General features: G+C 41.9%; 1 protein-coding gene across 6 annotated transcripts in view; it reads right to left on the bottom strand.

Moving 5' to 3' along the window:
• Positions 1 to 23,884, bottom strand: part of CAMK1D (calcium/calmodulin dependent protein kinase ID) — a 509,211-nt gene that overhangs the window by 156,108 nt on the left and 329,219 nt on the right. For all 6 annotated transcript variants that reach the window (XM_045060866.1, XM_045060868.1, XM_045060865.1 and 3 more), the window contains one exon: positions 11,369 to 11,443. In XM_045060866.1, coding sequence (XP_044916801.1) covers positions 11,369 to 11,443 — 75 coding nt within the window. The remainder of the gene's footprint in view (positions 1 to 11,368; positions 11,444 to 23,884) is intronic.

Below are 23,884 nucleotides of genomic sequence, written 5' to 3'. Positions count from 1 at the left end.
CTCCAGGTTCCAAGCTGTCAGCACAGAGCCCAAAGCAGGGCTCGAACTCACAAACTGTGAGATCATGACCCAAGCCAAAGTCAGATACTTAACCAACTGAGCCACCCAGGTGCCCCACAAGCCCTGTTTTTTATCAACTAAGGATATCAGAAACAATGAAGTCCATGGCGATACCTTCTAGATTTTGAACTTTACAAGCCTGAGATTGCTGACTTTAGAGATGTTTCCTTAAGTCAAATAAATATGTGTATAACATATAACTTAATAAATGGATAATTTCTGAAATTGATGTTTTATGTTCTAAACATGACTCTACTCTTCCATGTACTTTTATGGTTCTCAAATTTGAGTATTAATAACCAGTTGTTACTTACCAAAATTTTTATAACTGTAGGAGAGTGGGGGGGGGGGTAAAACAGGTGAAGGGGATTAAGAGCACACTTATGATGAGCAATGAGTAATGCACAGAATTGTTAAATCACTGTATTTATAGTACACCTGGAACTAATATACCACTGTATGGTAACTATACTGGAATTAAAATATAAAACTTAAAAAACAACAACATTTTTTGATAGTTCTATAATGTATGGGATACTTAAAGTGTGCATACTTTAAAGAACTCATTGGAAACTTAATGAGGGGCACCTCGGTGGCTCAGTCGGTTAAGTGTCCGACTTCAGCTCAGGTCATGACCTCACGGTTCATGAGTTCAAGCCCCATGTTGGGCTCTGTACTGACAGCTCAGAGCCTAAAGCCTGCTTCAGATTCTGTGTCTCCCTCTCTCTCTCTAACACTACCCCACTTGTGCTCGCTCACTCTCTCTCTCTCAAAAATAAATAATAAACACTAAAAATTAAAAAAAAATTTAATGAAAAGTGTTAAATTTCATTCAAATTGGATAGAACAGATAAGACAATATTTAGAAAAGTACTGCGAAAATATTTAAGTCAATGATTATATTAAAAGCATGGTTATAAAAAGTAAAAGCTGTTACCAGAGATAAAGGAGGACATCATAAAATGATGGGGGGGTCAATTCACCAAGAAGATAAAAGCACCAAATATGCACGGACCATGAGATTTCCCAAATACACGAAGCAAACATTGACAGGAGTGCAGGGAGAAAAGGTCAGCTCTATAAAAATAGTAGAAGACTTCCACACCCTACTCTCCATAACAGAACAACCAGGAGGAACATCAGTTAGGAAACCGAGGACTTGAACAACACCAAAGACCAGCCAGACACACACAGAATGCCAACCAACAACAGCAAAGTACACATTTTTCTCAAGTTCACACAGAACATTCTCCACCATATGTTAGGAAACAAAACAAAACAAAACAAAACAAAAAAAACAAGGCTTAATACATTTTAAAAGACTGAAATCATACAAAGTATCTTTTCCAACCACAGTGGAAGGAAACTAGAAAATCAACAGCAGAAAGAACACCAGAATATTCATAAAAATGTAGAAATTAAGCAACACATTCTTAAACAGCCATGGGGACAAAGAAGAAATCACAGGGAAATGAGAAAATATCTTGGACAAATGAAAATGAAAACATAGCATAGCAAAACTTAGAGGCTGCAGCAAAAGCAGTGCTAAGAGGAAAATTAATAGTCACACATGCTTACATTAAAAGAGAAGAAAGTTCTCAGAAAACATGATTGTATATTCGAAATTTCATAGACTTGAACCTGGCTGGTTCATGATTACATTGGACTTTGGTTTTCTTTACCTTCTAAGCAATCTAAACCCTGTACATCTCAGTCGGTTTTCCAGGGGCAGGAGGGAAAAAAATAACAACATATATTAAATTACTAGCCTGGAGGATGAAAAACTAGCAGTCGCAGCAGCAGCAGAGCCCAGAGTACTGAACCCGCTGCCCCCCGCCCCCCTACAGGCTGGACTGCTCCCAAAGACTGGACTGACCCCACACACACGGACTAAGCCCTCATAGACCGGAATCAGCCACCAACAGACTGGACCCCTTACAGTTTGGACCCCCATAGACTGGACTACCCACAGATTAAATCTTTATAGGTTAGACTCACCCCAGATGAGACCCGACAGACTGAACCCCCTCCCAGACTGGATCCCCAGCCCACAGACTAAACCCTCATAGACTGGAACCCATCCCCCCCTCCTAGACTGGACCTCTTACAGTCTGGACCCTCACCCCACAGACTAAACCCTCATAGACTGGGCCCCCTACATATAGACTAGACCCCTTATAAACTGACCCCCCTCACAGACTGACCCCCCTCATAGAATGGACCCCCTCATAGACTGAACCCCTCATGTCCACCCAGGCTCCTTAAAACTTCTTATATCAGCCCTTCAGCCTGGAACACAGGTCCCACTCCACCCACACCCAACACATCCATCTGGCTTGTCCTAATCACTTCCACCCAAGGGTATCTCCTCCATATAGCCTTCCCTGTGACCCAGAGTCCCTGCATGATCCCCAAGAGATGCAGTGGTTTTGCGTCATGATGGCTCTTCCACAAAGAGAACCACTGGAGGGACCAACCACGTGCCCAACCCCTTCCCGCCCACCCAGCACTCAACAAAAGTCACCCACCCCTAGGTTCTCAATGAGTGTCTGTTGTGAACAAAGGTGAGATTTTGGAAATTTATATGTAAATATATTACGGTGTCATAGGCAGAAACACTTTTGTCTTCATTATTATGCTTGGCTACTTAAAAAGACTTTCTGTTGGGAGTAGTAATTTGTGTTCTAATTAAAACTGTTTCTGGGAACACACTGTATGAATTATGAGGACAATATCCACATGAAGCTAACACTGGCAAACCCCCCAAAACGGAACAGTTCAAACAGCTTCACGCACAAGCCAAGGGAGTAGATAAACCATATTTTCTCCTGGAAGCTGTATATATTTTCATGTCTTAGGCCACTCAGGAATCTACTATTCTTTAAAGAAAGTGCATTTAATCATTACTGTTTCAAGTTCAGCAAATAACTTGTACATATCTTAATGCTACCATGAAATGAAAGAGATACTAGAAATGTTTGTATCTTACGTGAAATACATGTAGTGCAACATATCATCATATCAGTAAAACACACTCATCTACTCCTTCATTAATTGACAGAATTATTTAAGAAAGAAACATGATCTTTGCTGTGTATGTTGAGATTACTTTAGTGATTTCCCGTGATATACATCTGTAAACTTTTTCTCCTCACAAACCATGACAAAATACAGGGCATTTCCTAGTCAGCTCTGCTTTTAAAATACTTATTGAATCATAAGCAGTAATCTTTTCCAAGTAAACCAAACTGTTTACCATTAGTATTACCTACAAGATTTTTTCCTAGAAAATATCATCAGTGTATTGCATCACACTGGTTAAGGACATTCACTGGGTCACTCGCTGGCTTGGGTAAATGATTCAACATTTCTGCTCAGCTTCTTCCTGTAAAATTGGGATTAAAGTGGTTCCTAAGTTTTTTGGTTTTTGTAAGGGTTAAATAAGTGAATAAATACATGTTAGCCATTAGTCTTTTCATATGTAATTATATTAATTGGACAAATATGTATTAAATGCCTATCATACTGTGCAAGCACTGTTCTAGCAGAGAACAAAGCAGGGAGACATTTTCTGATGGCAACAGGTGCTATAGAGGAAAGCGAAGTTGGGGAAGGGGGCAGGGGATAAACGTGAGCGTGGCAGGAGGTGGCTGGGGGAGAGGATATCTGATACGGGAGATCTGGGGGAATGGCTCAGTGAGAAGATGCTACCTGGCAACATTTCTAATTTTTACTTCATTCTACAATGGCATTAAGATATCTACGGGAAAGTGTTCCAAGCAGAGAGAACAGCAGGAACAAAGGCCCCAGTGGTGCAGGCTTGGCATCTTTGAGGAACAGCAAGGAGGCCAGTATGGTTGCGGATGAATGAAATCATGAGGGAGAAGTGAAAGATGAGATCGGGGAGGGAACCAGGGTCTGGGGACACACAGTGCCCTGAAGGTGGTTCTGAGGACTTGGTCTTTTATCCTGAGATGAAAAGCCAATGGGAGTTTTCAAAAGAGGTATAAGCAAAGTCTGGCCGATCTGCTAAGAAAGAACAGTGAAGTAGAGAAGGCTGGGGGAAGAAAGATAAGTTTTATATATGATGGAGACTTCGATCAGGGTGGTGGCTGTGGAGACGGTGGGCAAGTGGTGGGATGGTCAACTGTCCCAAGTTGGGACCAGAGGATTTGCCAATGGATAGGACTGTGGGGCGTCAGAGCAAAAGACGAGTCAAGCATGACTGTGGCTTTTGGGCTGAATAACTAGAAGAACAGAGTTGCCATTTGCTAAGACGAGGTAGACAGCAGGAGAAGCAGATTTTGTGTAAAATTCAGGAGTTTATTTTGGATCTGGTAAGTGAGTGATGCTTATTACACAGCCAAGTGGAACTCTCAAGCAGAAAATTGGATACACATCCGTGGTTTCAGGGGAGGAGTCCAGGCTGATCATATAAATTCAGGAGTGACCCATATAGAGAAATTTAAGTCCTACTGAAAATATAATTCATTAGGGAATATAATATCTTTTTAGGGAAAAGAAGTCATTCTGATATGTCCTTTGAATTGTATCAGCCTGAAATACAGTTTACATCCCACGCTGGTACAGGCACCAAAGGGGAGCAGTTGAGGGGGCGTCCTTTATCATCTCCAAACGTATGGACGGATATTCCACAACCAAAGTCAGATGAGGAATTAACTCTAAACAAACTGACTTCTCACCTGTAACTTATCTCAGTGTCACTGACCTTATACTATCTATAGAAGAATGGTCTAAAAGAATAGCATTCTGAAAAAAAAAGATAATTCTTCAAAAACCCCAAATAAAATTTTACATATAGACCAATATAAAAAATCAAGTCTCTTCTGCTGTAGCAGCAAAGGAGCAAATATGCTACAGAACTCAGACCTGATATTTCAGATATTAGCAGTTAGCTAAGTAATAAAACTAGGGTGCTGACTGCTAGGAATTTACCCAAGGGATATAGGAGTACTTGTACCCCAATGTCTATAGCAGCACTCTCAACAATAGCCAAATTGTGGAAAGAGCCTAAATGTCCATCAACTGATGAATGGATAAAGAAATTGTGGTTTATATACACAATGGAGTACTACGTGGCAATGAGAAAGAATGAAACATGGCCCTTTGTAGCAACGTGGATGGAACTGGAGAGTGTTACGCTAAGTGAAATAAGTCATACAGAAGAAGACAGATACCATATGGTTTCACTCTTATGTGGATCCTGAGAAACTTAACAGAAACCCATGGGGGAGGGGAAGGAAAAAAAAAAAAGAGGTTAGAGTGGAAGACAGCCAAAGCATAAGAGACTCTTAAAAACTGAGAACAAACCAAGGGTTGATGGCGGAGTGGGAGAGAGGGGAGAGTAGGTGATGGGTATTGAAGAGGGCATCTTTTGGGATGAGCACTGGGTTTTGTATGGAAACCAACTTTACAATAAATTTCATATATTAAAAAAAAAAAAACGAGAGTGCTGGGCAACCCGTCATATATGAGCATAAGTGCCCAAGATGATGTTTCCTAGGACACCAGAAACCTCCCAAGCACAAATATTATGAAACAAGTCCCCCCAAATGTTGTGTTCTAGATACTCCCCAAGTGTTTAGAAACAAAATCAAATCAAACCAGTTAAAAAAAAGAAAATATTTCAGAATAAATTCAACAAAGATATAGAAGATTTAGAAGATTTATACACGGAAAACTATATAACACTAAGAGAAATGAAAGATCTAAATAAATGAGAAATTGGTCATGTTTACGGATTGAAACACTTGAGTTTTTTAAGTTATCAGTTGTTTCCAAACAGATTCAATGCCGTCCCAAACCAATTCCCACAAGGCTTTCTGCAAAATAAATACACATGCCGATTCTAAAATTCGTATGAAAATGCAAACAATCTATAATACCCAAAGCAATTTGGAGAAAAGAATAATAAAGTTAGAGGATTCTAATACCTGATTTCAAGACTTACTAGAAAGCTACAGTAAGCAAGATGGTGTGGTATGGGCAAAAGACAGACATATAAAATAATGGAATAGAATGAGTCCAGAAATTAAGTCAGCTGTGTAAAGGTCAATTGATTTTTGACAAAGATACAAAGGCAATTAATCGAGAAAAGTCTTTTTAGCAAATGATGCTGAAAATGGTATATCCCAATGGAAAAATAAAAGAATATCATCCTTACCTTGCACCATACATTAAAATTAACCTGCAGGTGACCTTATATTAGACCGAAGTGGAAAACCCAAAACTATACAACTTATAGAAGAAAGAAACATTTGCAAACTTAGAGTAGGCAAAGACTTCTCATACACGACACCAAAAGCACAAACCATAAGAGAAAATAAATTGATGAGTTGAACTTTATCACCATTAAAACGTTTCCTATTCAAAAGGTGTCATTAAGAATTAGGTGTTGGGGGGCGCCTGGGTGGCGCAGTCGGTTAAGCGTCCGACTTCAGCCAGGTCACGATCTCGCGGTCCGTGAGTTCGAGCCCCGCATCAGGCTCTGGGCTGATGGCTCGGAGCCTGGAGCCTGTTTCCGATTCTGTGTCTCCCTCTCTCTCTGCCCCTCCCCCGTTCATGCTCTGTCTCTCTCTGTCCCAAAATAAATAAAAAACGTTGAAAAAAAAAAAAAGAATTAGGTGTTGGTTTTTTGGGTATGACACAGAACGCGTAAATGACAAAAGAAAAAAATAAGCTGAACTGTGTCAACATTAAAAACTTTGGTGCTACGAGTGATGGCACCGAGAAAGTAAAAGGACAGCGCTTAGGAGAAAACATTTGTAAATAATATGTCTAATAAAGGACTTAGAATATATAAGGAAGTTTTATAGCTCAAAAACAAAAACCAAATGACCCAATTTTAAACTGTGTGAGGTATTTGAACAGATGTTTCTCTAAATGAGATATACAAGTGTCCAAGAAGTACATGAAAAGATGATCAACATCACTAGTCATCAGAGAAATGTAAATCAAAACTGCACTGAGATATCACTCCACACCCACGAGGATGGCTATCAACAAAAAGACAAATAATAAACAAGTACAGGAGAGGATGTGGAGACACTGGAATCCTGACATAGTACTCATGGGATTGTAAAATGGGGCAGTCACTTTGGATCACAGTTCAGAAGTTCCTCAAAATGGTAAACACAGAGTTACCATTTGACCCAGCCATCCCACTCCTAGGTATATACCCAGGGGAAATGAAAACATACGGTCACACAAAAATTTGTACGTGGAAATGTCTAGCGCCTTTATTTATAATAACTGAAAGTATAAACAACCTAAATGTCCATCAACCGATGAATAAATAAAATGGGATATATCCATATAATGGAATATTATTTGGCCATAAAAAGGAATTGAACTATCGACACATGCTACAACATGGATAAATCCTGAAAACATTAAGCCACATGAAAGAAGCTAGTCACAAAAGACCACACATCGTATGATCCCATTGATATGAAATATCGAGAATAGGCAATTCTAAAGAAACAGAAAGTGAGAGGTTGGGGAGGGAAGACCTGAGAGTAACCGCTAATGGGTATGGATCTCTTTTAGGTGTTCTCCTTAAATTTTATTTCTTTAGTTTGAGAGAGAGAGCGCACGAGCAGGGCAGGGACAGAGAAAGAGAGAGAGAGAGAATCCGAAGCAGGTTCCTCACTGTCAGCATGGAGCCCGATGCAGGGCTCGACACGAACCATGAGATCATGATGTGAGCTGAAATCAAGAGTCTGATGTTTAACTGACTGAGCCACCCAGGCACCCCTTACATGTTCTCTTTTAGAACATAAGATGTTCTAAAATCAGATTGTGTGAGGGTTGTACAACCTTGTGACTAAAACAAAACCACTGTATACTTTAAATGCATGAATTGTTCGGTATGTGAATTATATCTCAGTAAAGCTAGTTTTTAAAAAGGCACCATTAAGAAAACGACAAAAAAAAAAAGCAAGCTATAGAATGGGAGAAAAATTTGTATGACATATATCTGACAAAAGACAGAATATATAAAGAACACTTAGAACCCAATAATATCATGATAAACAATCCAATAAAAAGTGAGCAAAAGATTTGAAGAGGCAGTTTACTCAAGAAGATAAGCAAACGGCCAATCAGGATACAAAAAGATGATCATCATCATTCATCAGCAGGGAAATGCACACACCCATGGGTGTCTACCCATAAGAATGGCTAAAATTGAATGGGTGTCTACCCATAAGAATGGCAAAGTAGCAAATATTGATAAGAATGTAGAGTAACAAGAACTTACATACACTGTTGATAAAAATGTAAAAAGGTAAAACCACTTTACAAAACTGGCAGTTTCTTAAAAAGTTCAATCTAACACCTACTATATGGCCCACTCATTCTACTCCTAGGTCCTCACCCAAACATATATCCACACTGAGGCTGTGTCCATAATAATCCAAGTGTCTAGCAATAATAAATGGATAAAATGTGGAACATCTGTGATGACAGAATGCTACTCAGCAGTGAAAAGGAACAAAGTGCTGACCACGCTACCATATGAATGAATGTCAAGAGGTACGATGAGTGAAATAAGCCAGACACAAGATGCACCGCTGTATAATTTCGTTGACATAATATTTTAGAAAATGCAAAATAATCTCTAATGAGTGTTAGTGGTTGCCTCTAGGGTTGGGGCTAAGGAAGGGAGCCCATCAAAGGGATATCTGGGGTAACGGAAATTTTCCGTTCTTGATGGTGGTGGTGGTTTCAGGAGTACGATTCACTCTCACATTCATCACTGAATTGTTCAGTTTAAATGGGTGCAGTTGATTAGGTGTAAGTTCTATCTCAACAAAGTTGACCTTCAAAAAGTAATGAGAACCAATGGGAAGAGAATTTATATACAAGTAAACAGCTCACAACCAGCAAATCCAATGTTTGTATAAATAGCGCCTCTAAACCTCTCAGTGGTGCGTGTGCACATAAATAGTGTTCTCCTTAGGCACTTCAAACATCCCTTCCCACTGATTCTGTAACGAATTTGCCTGACAAACCTCATATGGTACCCCCAACAGTCAAGTCTAGCCCACCTTCTCTGTCTAATTACAAATTCTGAACAAATGGGATCCATATCGAAGACGTTTTAGGACGATTGCAAAAGAGAGGATAAATCCCTGATGGCAAAGCTCAGTGAAGGGGTGGGACAGCTGTGTCCCCAGGAAGACTTCCAAACTTTGTTCTAAGGTTCATTCCCCTTGCAGACACTTTTATGCTCTCATGCCAACCTATCTTTACATAAACTTCTGCTGGTAAGCATACAGTCAAGATTTAAGTTCTAACTTTTGAACTTAAATCTACTTGAACTTCATCTCGTAAAATGAAAGACCATCTGTAGAGATACAGATGCAATGATACAGATGTCCACAAAGAAAGAGTCTGTATGGAGGCCCTGCTATTTATGGCACTATTTATTTCCCACACATTTTTCTCATTCAGGACTCGCTATAACCTTCCAATGTAAATATTGTTGTTATTATGTAAATATTACTATTTCTCCCCACTAAAGAAATGGATACTCAGAGAGGCCCAGGTATTTGCCCAAATGCACCCAGCTAGGAAGAGGCAGAACTGAGATTTACATAAGGGGGACACTTTCAACCGATTTATTTAGTGACGGATCCATAGAGAACTTAAAGCAAGTGAACACATACAGCTTTGGTTTCAAGTATTAATGCCTTTTCTTTTTCTTCTTTTGCATCACTGATAAAAAAAAAAAGCACACATTGAAATATACTACTGACATTTTGTGGGCCTTAATCTTGTCACTAAAATGTCATGTTCTTTCTACCGGGAAGTCAATATTTGGTGGAAAAGTGGTTCACCTGCTTTTGTAAGAACAGCCTGTATTGGTAAAAAAAGAAAACCACAGCCCCAAAATGGGCCCACTTAGGTTAAAGCCCCAAGTCAACAAACCAAGACTTAAGACCTAAACTCACCACAGTTTCAGCTCCCTAGAAGCATAACTTTTAATTAGTCAATATAGGATTTCCTGGTCAATTCTAGGAAATTTACTGATGGATCCCTTTTACTCCCCTTAAGAGGGCAACCTTGCCTATACAATGCATTCCTTGTTAAGAAATTTCTTTCTTGCTCTCTTTTAGTGCCCTCCCTCTGCCTTCAAAAACCTTCCTTCTGTTTAGCTCAGCGGAGCTTCCCTTTACTTGCTTGATGGGACGCTGCCCAACTCACGAATCATTTGATAAAGCCAACCAGATCTTCAAATTTGCTCAGGTGAATTTTGTTTTTGAACACTCTACCAAACACAGTCACATGAGCTTCTAGGGAGTACCCCGAATCTGGGGAGAGCCATTGCTCTCAAGGAAGAACCAGAATGTGGCAAATGATAAAGCCAACGGAACAGCAAGGAACCAGGGAAGAGTGCATTTAGGTAATTGGGAATTAATGAGGAACCAGCAGTCAGAGCCGCTTAAACCGCCAGCCTCGCGGCTGACTGTAAAACTTCTGGTAACCATGCAGGACGGTCACTGGACAGAGAAAAGTCGTCCATATGCTTCCAGTCTGGATACTTCAAAAAATGTCCTCCAATGTCCTATAAAAGTGTTCATACAAAAAAAAAAAAAAAAAAAAGCCTACTGGTGGGGAGGCTAATTTCATTTAACAGTTTACATGTTAACTTTTACACAGGGCTTACATGCACGAGTCAAGTTTCGGCCCGAATATTCGGCTTTCTCATTTCTTCCCTCTTCTGGTAATCTCAAGCGTTACCGGAATGCAAAAATAATCTGCTGGGGGTGACAACGTTGCAGTCTGACCCCACTGTACTTGTCTTAACGCCTGGCAGGAGGCCAGTTCAGTCACATGTGCATTTATCTGCCGGCAGTGTAGATGGAGGGACGGAGCCCACAGCTACCATCTGCTGCCCTCCCCCAGCATCCCTCGAAATGAAGACAAGGTGGGAGTTTCTCCTAGAGACGGGAGCAGAGTGTACTTCGTGGTGCGCCCACTGGAGTGTTTCCAGGAAGCAACATTTGGACCCCGCACGTTAAAAAGCAAAAGAGACATCCTGAGTATGGCTTCCCCCCTGAGGACGAGAGGTCGTCGGTCTGGCGCAGATAAGACCCAGTGAGGCCCGCAGACCCCTGTCTAGATGGGTCACACACCTCCCCCGTGTGCCTGTTCCCACTCCCACGGCTCAGCTGGCCCGCCACCTCCGTTTCTTTCACCACCCTGTGGCCCCTCAGACATCTGAGTTGGCGATCCCCACTCCCAGCCCCTTCTGCGCTCCTCAGGCGGATACGGTACTTACAGCTGCATGACCAAGTACAAGTGATTTGGGCTTTCGTAAATGTCTTCCAGGGCAACGATGTTTTCATGCTTGATCCTGAAAGAGAAAAAAGCACACACACATACACACACACACACAGAAGAGTGAGTATAATTAGACACGAAAACTTTAAAAAACAGACATCATTAGAGCAAAAACTTCTAAGACCGAATCCAAATTCCACAAAGTGACTTTTGAGACTCTTCACAATCTTGTCCCCAAGCTTCCTTCCAGACCTATTTCCCGATATGGCTCTCCTGCTCTCTGCTCCCCTTCATCCCCGAGGTGCTATTTACAAGCTGGTGACTGCGGATTTACGGTTGTTCCAGCATGTACATCCCAGTCTCCCTGCATTCATTCATGTGAATCCCAGCAATGGGCCAGACCTGTAAACATCCCCTTACCTATCAGGGCCCACCTCATCCGGCTGAGCCCCCATGGGGCGTGTAACGGCTCCCTCTTCCACAGTCCCACAGTGGCCCTCACACACCGGCCTCAACAGGTCACTGTGTGCAAACCAAACCCATCCCCCTCACAGGCTAGATGTGCCGGGGAACAGATCCACTGTCAAGTTCATGACTCCAGTGCAGGCAAAGGAACACCAGACTGACCCCTCCTTGGGGTGGGTTCTAGTCACCGCCATCACCAAAGGTCAACCCAGCACCCCAAGCTAACTAGACTGGTGCTAATCAAAATATTGTTCCCAAGCACGGCAACCAGCATCTCCTGGAAGTCTGTTAGAAATGCAAATTCTCAGGCTTCACCCTGGTCCCAACAGATTCAGAATCCCTGAGGGCAGAGGCCAGGAAGTGTTTTTAGTAAGATCCTTAGATGATCTGTATACCCAAAGCAGAAATTCTGCAGTCAACCAGTGCTTCTCGAGCTTCAGCGAATCACCTGGGATTCTGGCTACACTGCGCATTCTGATTCGGTGGGTGCGGGGCGGGCCTGTGGGTCTGCAGTTCTGACAAGTCCCTGGTCCGGGTAGCAAAGTCCTAACCACAGAACCAAGAGAGAAGGAAACAGCCTAAGGCCAGTCCCTGGAAATATCCATTAAGAGTAGCTGTTGCTCAGACTATAAGGCTTGCTATTTACTTAAAGCATTTGAGAGAAGAATCATTTCATTATTCTATGAGCTAATGAACTCTTACCACAAGCCTTTCACTTAAATGACTGCCGAGCCATTTAAAAGCAAGCATTTCATGTGCAGATTCCCCTGAGCCCCTGAAAGCAGGGACCACGTCTCACTTATTTTGTTCCCCCCTCATACTTAGCATCGTCTGCTTAATAAACGTCTTCTGGATGAATGACCGATACGTGAAGGTTGTCCCTACTAACCAGCGAGAATCATTATTAACTTAGGGGAAATGGAGGCCATTTTCCTAAGTGTGAGATGACTTTCCCTCAAAAAGAAGCTTATTAGGTGGAACAAACCAGAATATGATCTTCCCTCTGAGCAGATGAACAAAGAGAACAAAAAAGTTAACTGAGGGTGGCAATGTTTTGCTTTGATTTCTACAGCTCTTCTTAGTCAACGCAGTTGCTCGTTTGCAGAAGCCAAGACGGCAATGCACGAAATTCACATTTCATCCGCATACAGCGCATAGAGCTCCAGCCTGCTATTTATTTCTTAGCAGTGGCTACTTTGATACCTGAGCACAATAAGATCACAGTATATTACAGGAACCAAGTAAACTATGCTACCAAGGAAACCACAACACATTAAGTTAGGACTGCTGAGATCCCAGATGTTTGTGGAATTATCATTAATGGGTCTTGTGAAAGAATTATGACCACAAAAAAAGTATACAGCATATGAGTTTTTCCCAATTTTTAAATTTTTAAAAATTCGCAGTTAGAATCATTCACAGGGGCACAAACATTGTCTTTCAGTGAAATTAACTGGGCGGGGGGGGGGGGGGGTTAAGTAAGAGCTCAGACCAATGAGAAAATGAAATAATAGGGTTCATGTGAAAGGGTGCCACACAAAATTCAGGGTATCCTGTATGTCTAATTCTAGATAAACAACAACCACCTTTTTAGTGAAAGTCTGTCCCGAATACCGCATTGTTGTTTATCGGAAATTCAAATGTGATCGGGCACCCTCCATTTTCATGTGCTAAATCTGGCCACCCTAGTTACATGAATCACAGTCAATGAGCCTCTAAACTGAGCTTAGAGATTTGTACCTGCCGTTCTACCCTCTCTCAGAGGTTGAGCCAAGGAGGCTGTTTGAGTCCTGGAGTACAGCCATTGACACAAATTCAACTATATACAAAGAATCAACTATGCACAAAGTGCTTGCCCCGCCAGAATAGAAGACTCTCATAAATTAAGAATATAATCCCTTCTTTGGAGGCAAGGGATGGAGAAATTAAAGTGTACTTAACCTGCCATGTCTTACATGAGTTCTTGCAGTGGCTGGAACGATACGGGTCCTGGCTATCCCCCCTCAACTAATGAATCAAGTAGTCAAGCAAATGTCATTTACTGAGTTGCTTCTATGTTCCTGGAGGAACACAAGAAAAATACAAAATGAGATTTTGCTCTCAAAAACTTATCACCTAGCTGGAGACACCCACGAAAGCAGTGAGAAAAAAATTAAGAGGCAAACACTATAGTATCACCATTAGGTTCAGAAAAAGCGAGGCCCTGGAGGGGCCAGAATTACAGAGAAGGCCTCAGAATGGACGGGCACTGGGCTGGATGAATGATGTTTGAATAAACATACTTCAGAAATTTCAAAGAAATCCTCGAATGGCCTCTTAAATGTCTCTTAAGAAAGTGGTTTAACTAACTTGTAGATACGAAGACATGATAGAAGAAAACATTCTGGCTCCCAACAGTTGTGCTTAGGTATTTTATGCCACCCTCAGACTCTTGAAATCTATAAAAATTGAGCTCAAGATTTTAAGGCCGGGGCACCTGGGTGGCTCAGTCAGTTAAGTATCTGACTCTTGGTTTTGGCTCGGGTCATGATCTCACAGTTCGTGGGTTCGAGTACCACGTCGGGCTCTGCACTGACAGCATGGAGCCTCCTTGAGATTCTCTCTCTTTCTCTCTCTGCCCCTCCCCTACTTGTGCATTCTCTATCTCTCTCTCTCTCTCTCAAAATAAATAAATAAAATAAATAGATTTTAACATTGTTTTAGGACTAGGTGGCCTTCACAAATGCCATAGGAACATCCATGCACACATGTCTGGGCACCCACCAGGGACCAGGTGCAGCACGAGGAGTCCCAAGAATGCCAGGTCAGCCTGCATGGAGCTCACACGGGCAGGCTTCCAGCTGCAGCAAGGACACTTCACAGGCAACCTTCCTTATATTTACCAGAAACCAGCCTCCTTGTAATTAGTAGGGACTCCTGGGAGCAACAGAGAACAAGCTTAGACCCTCAGCTCCTACTCCTACAAATATCTGAGGGATAGAACATCTGCCTACTGTTCTCTTCCTATGGCCGACCAATCGTCCTCCAACGTGGTTTATTTTCCAGTCATCATGCTATGGCCACTCTCACTTTTCCAGACCTAAGAGCAGTCATCCCAGTGTAAATTCTAGCACCAAGAACACGGTATTAAGTAAGAGATGTGAACTAGTAACCATTGAGAGTGGATGTTATACTTTCGCAAATAAAGCCTAATATTAGGTTCATTACAATTTTTTAATGTTTATTTACTTACTTTTGAGAGAGAAAGAGAGAGCACAAGCAAGGGAGAGACAGAGAGAGAGAGAAGGAGACATAGAATCCGAAGCAGGCTCCAGGCTCTGAGCTGTCAGCACAGAGCCCAATGCAGGGTTCAAACTCACGAACTGCGAGATTATGACCTGAGCCGAAGTGGGATGCTTCACCCACTGAGCCACCCAGGCTCTCCGGGTTCTGTTTTTTTTTTTTTTTTTTAAAGCAGCTGCACAACTGTTGGCATATAAAGAATATACGCTCCACAGGGGTAGGGATTTTTAACTGCTTTGTTCACTGCCATCTCCCTAATACCAAGAAAAGTAAACAGCAGGTAGTATTTTCAATATGTATTTGTTGAATGAATCAATGAATGAATGAATGAATAAATATTAAGTGTTGGATCAATTAAATGACCAGATCAGTTTTATCTGAACTTCTACCAAACAAAATCTCCTTTCTTACTCAGTCTTGAGCTTTTGAGCTTAAAGTTTTCACCTTCAGCTTCATTAAATCCAATCTTTTGAGGTTCAATGGAGTGCTTCAAATGATCAAGAATACTCTGAATTTGTATCCTCTCGTCTATTATGTTTACTACCCTTCTCAACTTTGGGCGATCTACATATTTGCTTGGTACACATCCATCCCGATATGTCTGGATCCAAACTCCTAAAGTCTTAAGTGGGAAGGTTACAAGTCAGAGCTGGGCTCTGATATCACGCCAGAGACCCTCATCAAGATAACCCATGACATGAATCAGCTGGCTTTGACTGCTGTCATGCTGTAAAAGCCCAGCAGGGCTATCATCTAGCCTATGTTTTACCATCCTGTCCATAAGGAAACAATTAGATTCCTTGCTGAAATGACATTCCTCAGTTTTACACACCACGTAATACTATTTAAAAGGGAAATGGAACGTTTGGGAAGATTTGTTCTTAGTAAACCCATGGTGGCTCCTAGCAACCACTACAGTCTTTACTAAACGATCACAAACCATCTGCTTAATTTACTGTTCCCGAATTGTGCTGTGCCTTGAAGCCAGACTTCCCAATCTACACATCTCATAGCCTACCTGGTTTATGTTTGGAAAACTTGCCAACACCTCTTACATTCTTTTCTCGAGCATTTCAACCGTGACTCTTTTGTGATAGTGGAATCTGCTCAGTCTCCTGGGATGTGAGACATCTAAATCTAGGGACGAATCAATATTATCACTTTCATTAGGCCCTGCTTACACAGCTGTTTGATATAGACCATTTACTGAGTGTTTACTACAGGCACACCTTGGCAGGTTGCTGGATTGGTTCCAGACCACCATAATAAAGGGCATTTCACAACAGAGAGCATCAAATAAATTTTTTGGTTTCCCAGTACATATAAAAGTCAAGTTTACACTATACTGCAGTCCAGTAAATGTGTCATAGCGTTATGTCCAAAAAAAAAAAAAAAAAAAAAAAAACAACCCACCAAAAAACAATGTGCATACATTAGTAGAAAAAAATAACTTATTGCTGGGGCACACACTGGTGCTGGCTCAGTCACTACTGCATGCGACTTTTGACAGTGGGGTCATGAGTTCAAGCCCCACGTTGGGCATAGGGCTTACTTCAAAAAGTACTTTCTTGCCAAAAAGTGCTGACCAACCATCATCTCAGCGTTCAGTGAGTCATCATCTCTTTGCTGATGGAGGGTCCCCCCTCAATGTTAATGGCTGCTGACTGATCAGGGTGGTGGTTGCTGAAGGTTGGGGTGGCCACGGCAATTTCTTCAAATAAAACAATGAAGTTTGCTGCAAATGACTGTTCCCTTCATGAAGGATCTCTTGGTAGAAGGTGATGCTGTTTGATAGCATTGTACCCACGGAAGAACTTCTTTCACAATCGGGAGTTCGCTCAAACGCCACTGCTGTTCTCTCAACTGGGTTCATTCGTACAGTCTTCTAAATCCTCTGTTGTGGTTTCAACAGCCTTCACAGCATCTTCACTGGGACTAGATTCCACCTCAAGGAACTAATTTCTTCACTCGTCCAGGAGAAGCAATTCCTCGTCCATGAACATTTTATCACAAAATTGAGGTGATTCAATCCCATCTTCGGGCTTCACATCAAATTCTAGTTCTCATGCTGTTTCCACCACATCTGCGGATACTTCCTTCACAGAAGTCTTGAGCCCCTCAAAGCCCTTTGAGACACTTAAAATCACTTTTGCCAAACTCTTGTGAATGTTGATGTTTTGACCTCTTCCCAGAATCACAAATGTTCTTCATGGCATTTACAATGGTGAATCCTTTCCAGGTTTTTCAATTTACTTTGCCCAGATCCATCAGGTGAATCACTCTTTATGGAAGCTCTAGTCTTACAAAATGTTTTTCTTAAGTAATAAAACTTGAAAGTCAAAATGCTCCTTGATCCATGGGCTGCAGAATGGATGTTGTATTAACAGGCATGAAAACACCATTAACCTCACTGTACATTTCTATTAAAGCTCTTGGGTGATCAGATGCATTGTCAATGAGCAGTCATAGTTTGAAGGAAATCCATTTTTTAGGTCTCAACAGTGGGATCAAAATATTCAATAAACCATGTTGTAAACAAATGTGCTGTCATCCAGGCTTTGTTGTTCCATTGAAAGAACACAGAGTAGACTTAGGGTAATTCTTAAAGGCCCTAGATTTTCGGAATTGTAAGGGAGCTTCATGTTAAAGTTACCAAATGCATGAGCCCCTAACAAAAGAGTCAGGCTGTCCTTTGAAGCCAGGCACTGATTTCTCCTCTGTAGCTATGACAGTCCTAGATGCACCTTCTTCCAATAGAAGGCTGTTTCATCTACACTGAAAATCGGTTGTTTAGTGTAGCCACCTTCTTTAATTATCTCAGCTAGACTTTCTGGATCACTTGCTGCAGCTTCTACGTCAGCACCTGCTGCTTCACGTTATGCTCTGATATTACAGAGACAGCTTCTTACCTTACACTTGATCTTAGGCAAAAGGCCGAGAAGCGAGGTTTCTTACCTCAAACATCATGAAGCTATCTCTACTAGCTTCACACTTTTCTTCTGCAGGTTCCTCACCTCTCTCAGCCTTCACAGAATTGAAAAGAGTAAGGATCTTGCTCTGGGTGAAGGCTTGGCTTAAGGGACTGTTGCGGCTGATTTGATCTTCTGTCCAAACCACACAAACTTTCTCCACATCAGCAATAAGGCTGTTTTGCTTTCTTAGCATTTGTGTGTTCACTGGAGTAGCACTTTTAATTTCCTTCAAGAACTTTTACTTTTCATTTACAACTTGGCTAATTGTTTGGCACAAGAGACCTAGCTTTCAGACTATCTCGGCTTTCAGCATGCTTTCCTGACTCAGTTTAATCATGTCTAGCTTTCGATTTACAGTGAGAGATGTGTGATTCTTCTTTTCACTTTGAACACTTAGAAGCCATTCTGTGGTTGTTAAGTGACCTAATTTCAATACTGTTGTGTCTCATGGAACAGGGAGGCCCGTGGAAAAGGAGAGAGGTGCAGGAAAGGCAAATCAAGAACAGACCAGTCAGAACACACACAACAGTTATCAATGAAGTCTGCCATCTTGCATGGCATGATTTGTGGGGCCCCAAAACAATTACAATAGTAACATCAAAGATCACTAGTCACAGGTCACCGTAACAAATATAATAATAATGAAAAAGTTTGAAATGTTGCAGGAATTACCAAACTGTGACACAGAGGCACGAAGTAGGTAAGTGCTGTTGGAAAAAAATGGCACCAACAGACTTTCTCAACACAGGGTTGCCACAGCCTTCAATGTGTTAAAACCAAACAAAATCCCTCCAAAACACACACACACACATACACACACACCCCACAATAAATGCAAAGTGCAAATAAAATGAGGTATGCCTATATGTATCAAGACCATACTAAGTATTTTTCATTAGTTTATTTAATACACCAATCCTATGAAGCTGCTACTGTGAGATAATGAAAATATATATTGGCCTCTGCCCCAGGTTCCTGGCACAGAGTGGTAAGAAAACTAGGAGCATCTCTTATGTTAATATTTGGCCTCTGATGCCATCCCTGACATAGGGCTTCTAAAACTTACAAATTTCTGGGTGATAGGAGTGTCTTTTTGTTTATTTATTTTTTGAGAGAGAGAGAGAGAGAGAGTGCACATGAGTGGGGGAGGAGCAGACAGGAAGAGAGAGAACTTCAAGCAGGTTCCATGCTGTCAACACAGAGCCCAAGGTGGGATTCAATGTCGCGAACTGTGAGATCACGACCCGAGCCCAAATCAAGAGTTGGATGCTTAACCGACTGAGCCACCCAGGTACCCCTGGAGTGTCTTTTGTTCTAATGAAACTATCTGAGTGGATTCCTGGATGACTCCTTGGTGAGGGCTGGTCACTGAAAAAAACCAAGTCATCATTGGAATTTTCATCCCTGTCCCCCACTTCCCTGGGGAGGGGAGAAGGGCTTAAAACAGAGTTAACAATCCATCCTACCTACATGATGAAGCTTCCACGATATCTCAAAAGTACAGGGTTCAGAGTTTCCAGGTGGGTAAACACATCCATACCAGGAGGGTGACATGCCCCCAATCCACAAAGATAAAAGGCTCTATGCTCGGGAATCTCCCAGACCTCGCCCTGCGTATCTCTTCATCTGGCTATTCATCTGTATTTTTCATCGTACCCTCTAATAAATTGGTAAACATAGTGTTTCCGGAGTTCTGTGAGCTGCTCTAGCAAATTAATTGAACCCAAAGAGGGGGTCATTGGAACCTCTACTCTTGAGCCAGTTGGTCAGAAACACAGGTGACAACTTGGGCTTAAGACTGGCATCTGATGTGCTGGGGCTGGGAGCAGTCTTGGGCTGAGCCCTTAACCTGTGGGATGTGACACTATCTCTGGGTTAGAATTGAGTTAAGTTATAGGACACCCTGCTGGTGTCCAGAGAATTGCTTGGATGTGGGGGACACCCACACATTTAGTGATCAGAAGTGAACTTTTGCAGTGTTTTGTGTTAAGTAGTAAAGGAGATACATAGGAAAGAAACACACAATAGGCAAGAACTGGTTTTTTTCCCACATATGAGATAGTAAAATGGGAAAAATTAGTTCAATATATCATTCCCCCCATTTTTAAAAGAGGAAAACTAAGACACCAAGACATTAAGTAAGTATTCCAAGGTCATACAACTGGTAACTGGAATTGCCAAGAGTCTAACTCCCAAGTCCATGTTAAAGCACTTATCCTATAACTTTCTGTAAACTAAGTTATAATGAGAATATGGAAGAACTCATATAAATTCAGTTATTTGTATGAAATCATAACACCTAAAGTCAGGACATTACATTTCCTAACTAATGACATAAAACCCACTTCTGGGGGTACAGAGATTTGAACTATCCTGAAATCTAATGGAAGCTCTCAAGATCCTTAGAAACATCCAGACACATGAAATCCCAGTGGGTCAAAATGAGCCAAAAGAAGAGATATTCAGAAGCAGAAGGAATAGTTAGGAGTCTAGAAATTGAAACTAGAAAGGGCCTTGCATCAGACCACATCTGCTAGTGTCATCAAAAGGAACAACAGGGGCACCAGGGTGGCTCAGTTGGTTAAGTGTCCAACTCTTGATCTTGGCTAGGGTCATGATCTCATGGTTCATGAGTTCAAGCCCTGCATCAGGCTCTGCACTGACCATGCAGAGCCTGCTTGGGATTCTCTGTGTGTGTGTGTGTATGTGTGTGTATATGGAAAATAAATTTTTAAAAAAAGAATAAAGTGGACAAAGAGTTGGGGATGTCAGCTACAAGCAAATGGCAAACCAAGGTGCCACTAACCTTGCATAGCTTATATAGCTAAATCCTATAGTTCATCATTGTCTTTCTAAAGGCAAAACAGACCTTCATACATAAGGAACATTCATCCCCAAAAAACATACCTTTCTAAAATGCTCATGTTTCAAAGGAACAATGTCACTAAAAGCAGCTTTAGGTGAAGATAACCTGACTGAGTTTTAATCACTTGGCATCTACCAGGCCCAAAGCAAACATCAGCTGGTACATCCATGGTCAGAAAGTAAATGCTTTGCATGGCAATCTATGCTAAAGTTTCCATAATCACCAGTGAAAGACAGATGAGCTGGACAGAGGGAAGTGGACTCAGGCACAGAGAGAGAGTGAGAGAGAGAGAGTGAAAAAGAGAGAAACTGACTGGGAGCACAGCATACATGGGCATTGATGCAGAGGCCTGCACACGTGGTAACTGACAGCCAAGCAAGAAATCCCTAAAAAGAGCCAGGAAAACATTTGAAAGTTAATTCATGCAAAAAATTGTACCAAATGCACAAGCAGGCCCTGTTCCAAAGCCCCCAAGCTGGAGGGAGCATCGGGACCCAGAGAACAGGCACTCTATGGAACGCGCAAGCCTCTTTGAAACAGCCGCACCGGGGCGCCTGGGTGGTGCAGTCGGTTAAGCGTCCGACTTCAGCCAGGTCACGATCTCGCAGTCCGTGAGTTTGAGCCCCGCGTCGGGCTCTGGGCTGATGGCTCAGAGCCTGGAGCCTGTTTCCGATTCTGTGTCTCCCTCTCTCTCTGCCCCTCCCCCGTTCATGCTCTGTCTCTCTCTGTCCCAAAAATAAATAAACGTTGAAGAAAAAAAAAAAGAAACAGCCGCACCATTTCTCCCTCCCGTTAATTCTCCACAGGTCAAAGATTCACAAATTTTGAACTCCATGTTAAAACAAGGAATGTTAGGAAAACAGAGAAGAGGAGAGAAAGGAAAGTTCCGTATATTTTCCTTTCCTCATCCTATCATGGATCGTTGATCTGGAGTGGGAGGAATGGTGGCAGCAATTATGAGTATTGCTATAATTATCAGAAGAAGGAAAAGGCAAAAAAACACCTTTCCATTGTGTGATCACTGGAAATGGTCAATCATCTACTCTGGTTAAAGGGGCCACTGGAACAGAAGAGACAGGAGACAAGGTGATTATTAACTGAGACAGAGCAGAGGATGGTGAGGAACAGATCTCCACATGGGAGCTCAAGATGAGGAAGTTACGTCAATGAGTGGAGACAGGCTTCCCGTCCTCGTGTCTCAAACACTTACGCGTTAATTGTCCAGTCAGGAAAAGTCCCTTCTCCGGGGGAAAAGCAAGCGCCTCTTTTCAGATAAAGACCATAAAAGACTAGGTCTTTCACTACCCACCACCCCCCTTTTTTTCTAAACCACCTGGAAAATTTAAATGCCAGTCACAAAAAAGATCCTATAGTTCTCAGGCATGGCAAATTGCCTCAAAATCATTTGGAGAATATTGTGATGTCTTGGAAAACACTCTGGTTTGTCTAAGTAAACACAATGCTTTCAGGAAATAAAGAAAATCATTTCCTCCTTTCCTAGGTCAGATTATCTCCACCCTCACCCCCACCCCCTCCAGTTACAAGCAGCACAGGAAATAATGCTGAGAAAATCAGGATACTGTCAGTCACAAGGGAAAGTGGTAGAGTTGAAATATTTGCCAGATGGCATTAAAAAAGAATACCTTCCCTTTTTATAACTTACCAGGCACATTCACAGATGGTACTTCATTTCATTCTCACAATTCCACAAAGTAGGCATTATTTTTCTTATTTTGCAGATGATCGCTCCCAGTTTATAACCACTTAATTGTTCTCTCTCCCTCCCTTGCTCTTGCTAACCATTCTCCAGGCTGTCTCCTGAACCATCAGCCCACAAAATAAAAGTGATTAAACTTCTCAGTTTGAAATCCTTCCATAGCTCCTCATAGCGCAGGATGAAGTCCAAATGACTAGACACAACTTACGACGTCCCATGTTGCTTGGTCCCTACCTGCCCTCCCATCTCCACCATTGCACCAAAACTTTACTGGCCTCGGGCAGCTCTCACATACCTACGCACACCTTCTCTGGCCACATAGGTGGGCTCATTCCCTTTCGTATCTTCTCACCAACCGATGCATCCTCCTAGACGGGATTCGTTCTACATCATCCAATGAGGACCCTTTGCTATTCCTCACCTCATGCAGGACGGATCCTCTCTCTTCTGGACCAGCCCAGTTCTTTGATCACTTTGTTGCTGTACTGCATTGCACCCATCTGTCTGTATGTATATGTGTGTCCACATTTAAATGGTTTTATGTGCAGAAAAAATGTCTAAAAGGATACACATCAACCAGCTACTAATAACCTCAGAAAGCGTGCTAAGGTGGTAGGGGATTTTCACCTTGTAGTTTTTCTGTGCCAGGATTCTTCATCTGAACCAAAGAACAGAGAAAAAGGATTCGAGGGACCATTTTCTCACTTCTCCGGAGGAAGGTACCATTCTAGCTGCATAGGAGAGAAAGTTAATTCAGAACATACCATGAACGCCTTAGGGCATTTGAGCTTGATTCTCTCACTGAACACAAGTAGAAAAACGCTCCCAGACCGCTACGCTGCCAGACTTTCACAAAGAGGTGCTTTTTCAAAAGTTCTTGATCAAAATCATTAACACCTGGTTCACCAAAATATATCCAAAATGCCGGACACAAAGAAATACATACTAATTAGTCTAACTGCTCAAGAAACCAAAAGATTAGGTTGTATCTCAGCTCTGACACATCTAACTGCAAGATTTCAGACAAGCCATTAAATACTTTCTGTCTTGATTTCTTCATTTGTTAAATGAACATTAAAGTATATGGTCTCGGGGTGCCTGGGTGGCCCAGTCGGTTCAGTGTCTGACTTCAGCTCAGGTCACGATCTCATGGCTCGTGAGTTCGAGCCCTGTGTCGGGCTCTGTGCTGACAGCTCAGAGCCTGAAGGCTGC

This window comes from Felis catus, chromosome B4 (assembly GCF_018350175.1).
Source record: "Felis catus isolate Fca126 chromosome B4, F.catus_Fca126_mat1.0, whole genome shotgun sequence".
In the NCBI taxonomy this organism is placed as follows: Eukaryota; Metazoa; Chordata; class Mammalia; order Carnivora; family Felidae; genus Felis; species Felis catus.
This window is presented reverse-complemented; position numbering and strand designations above follow the sequence as displayed.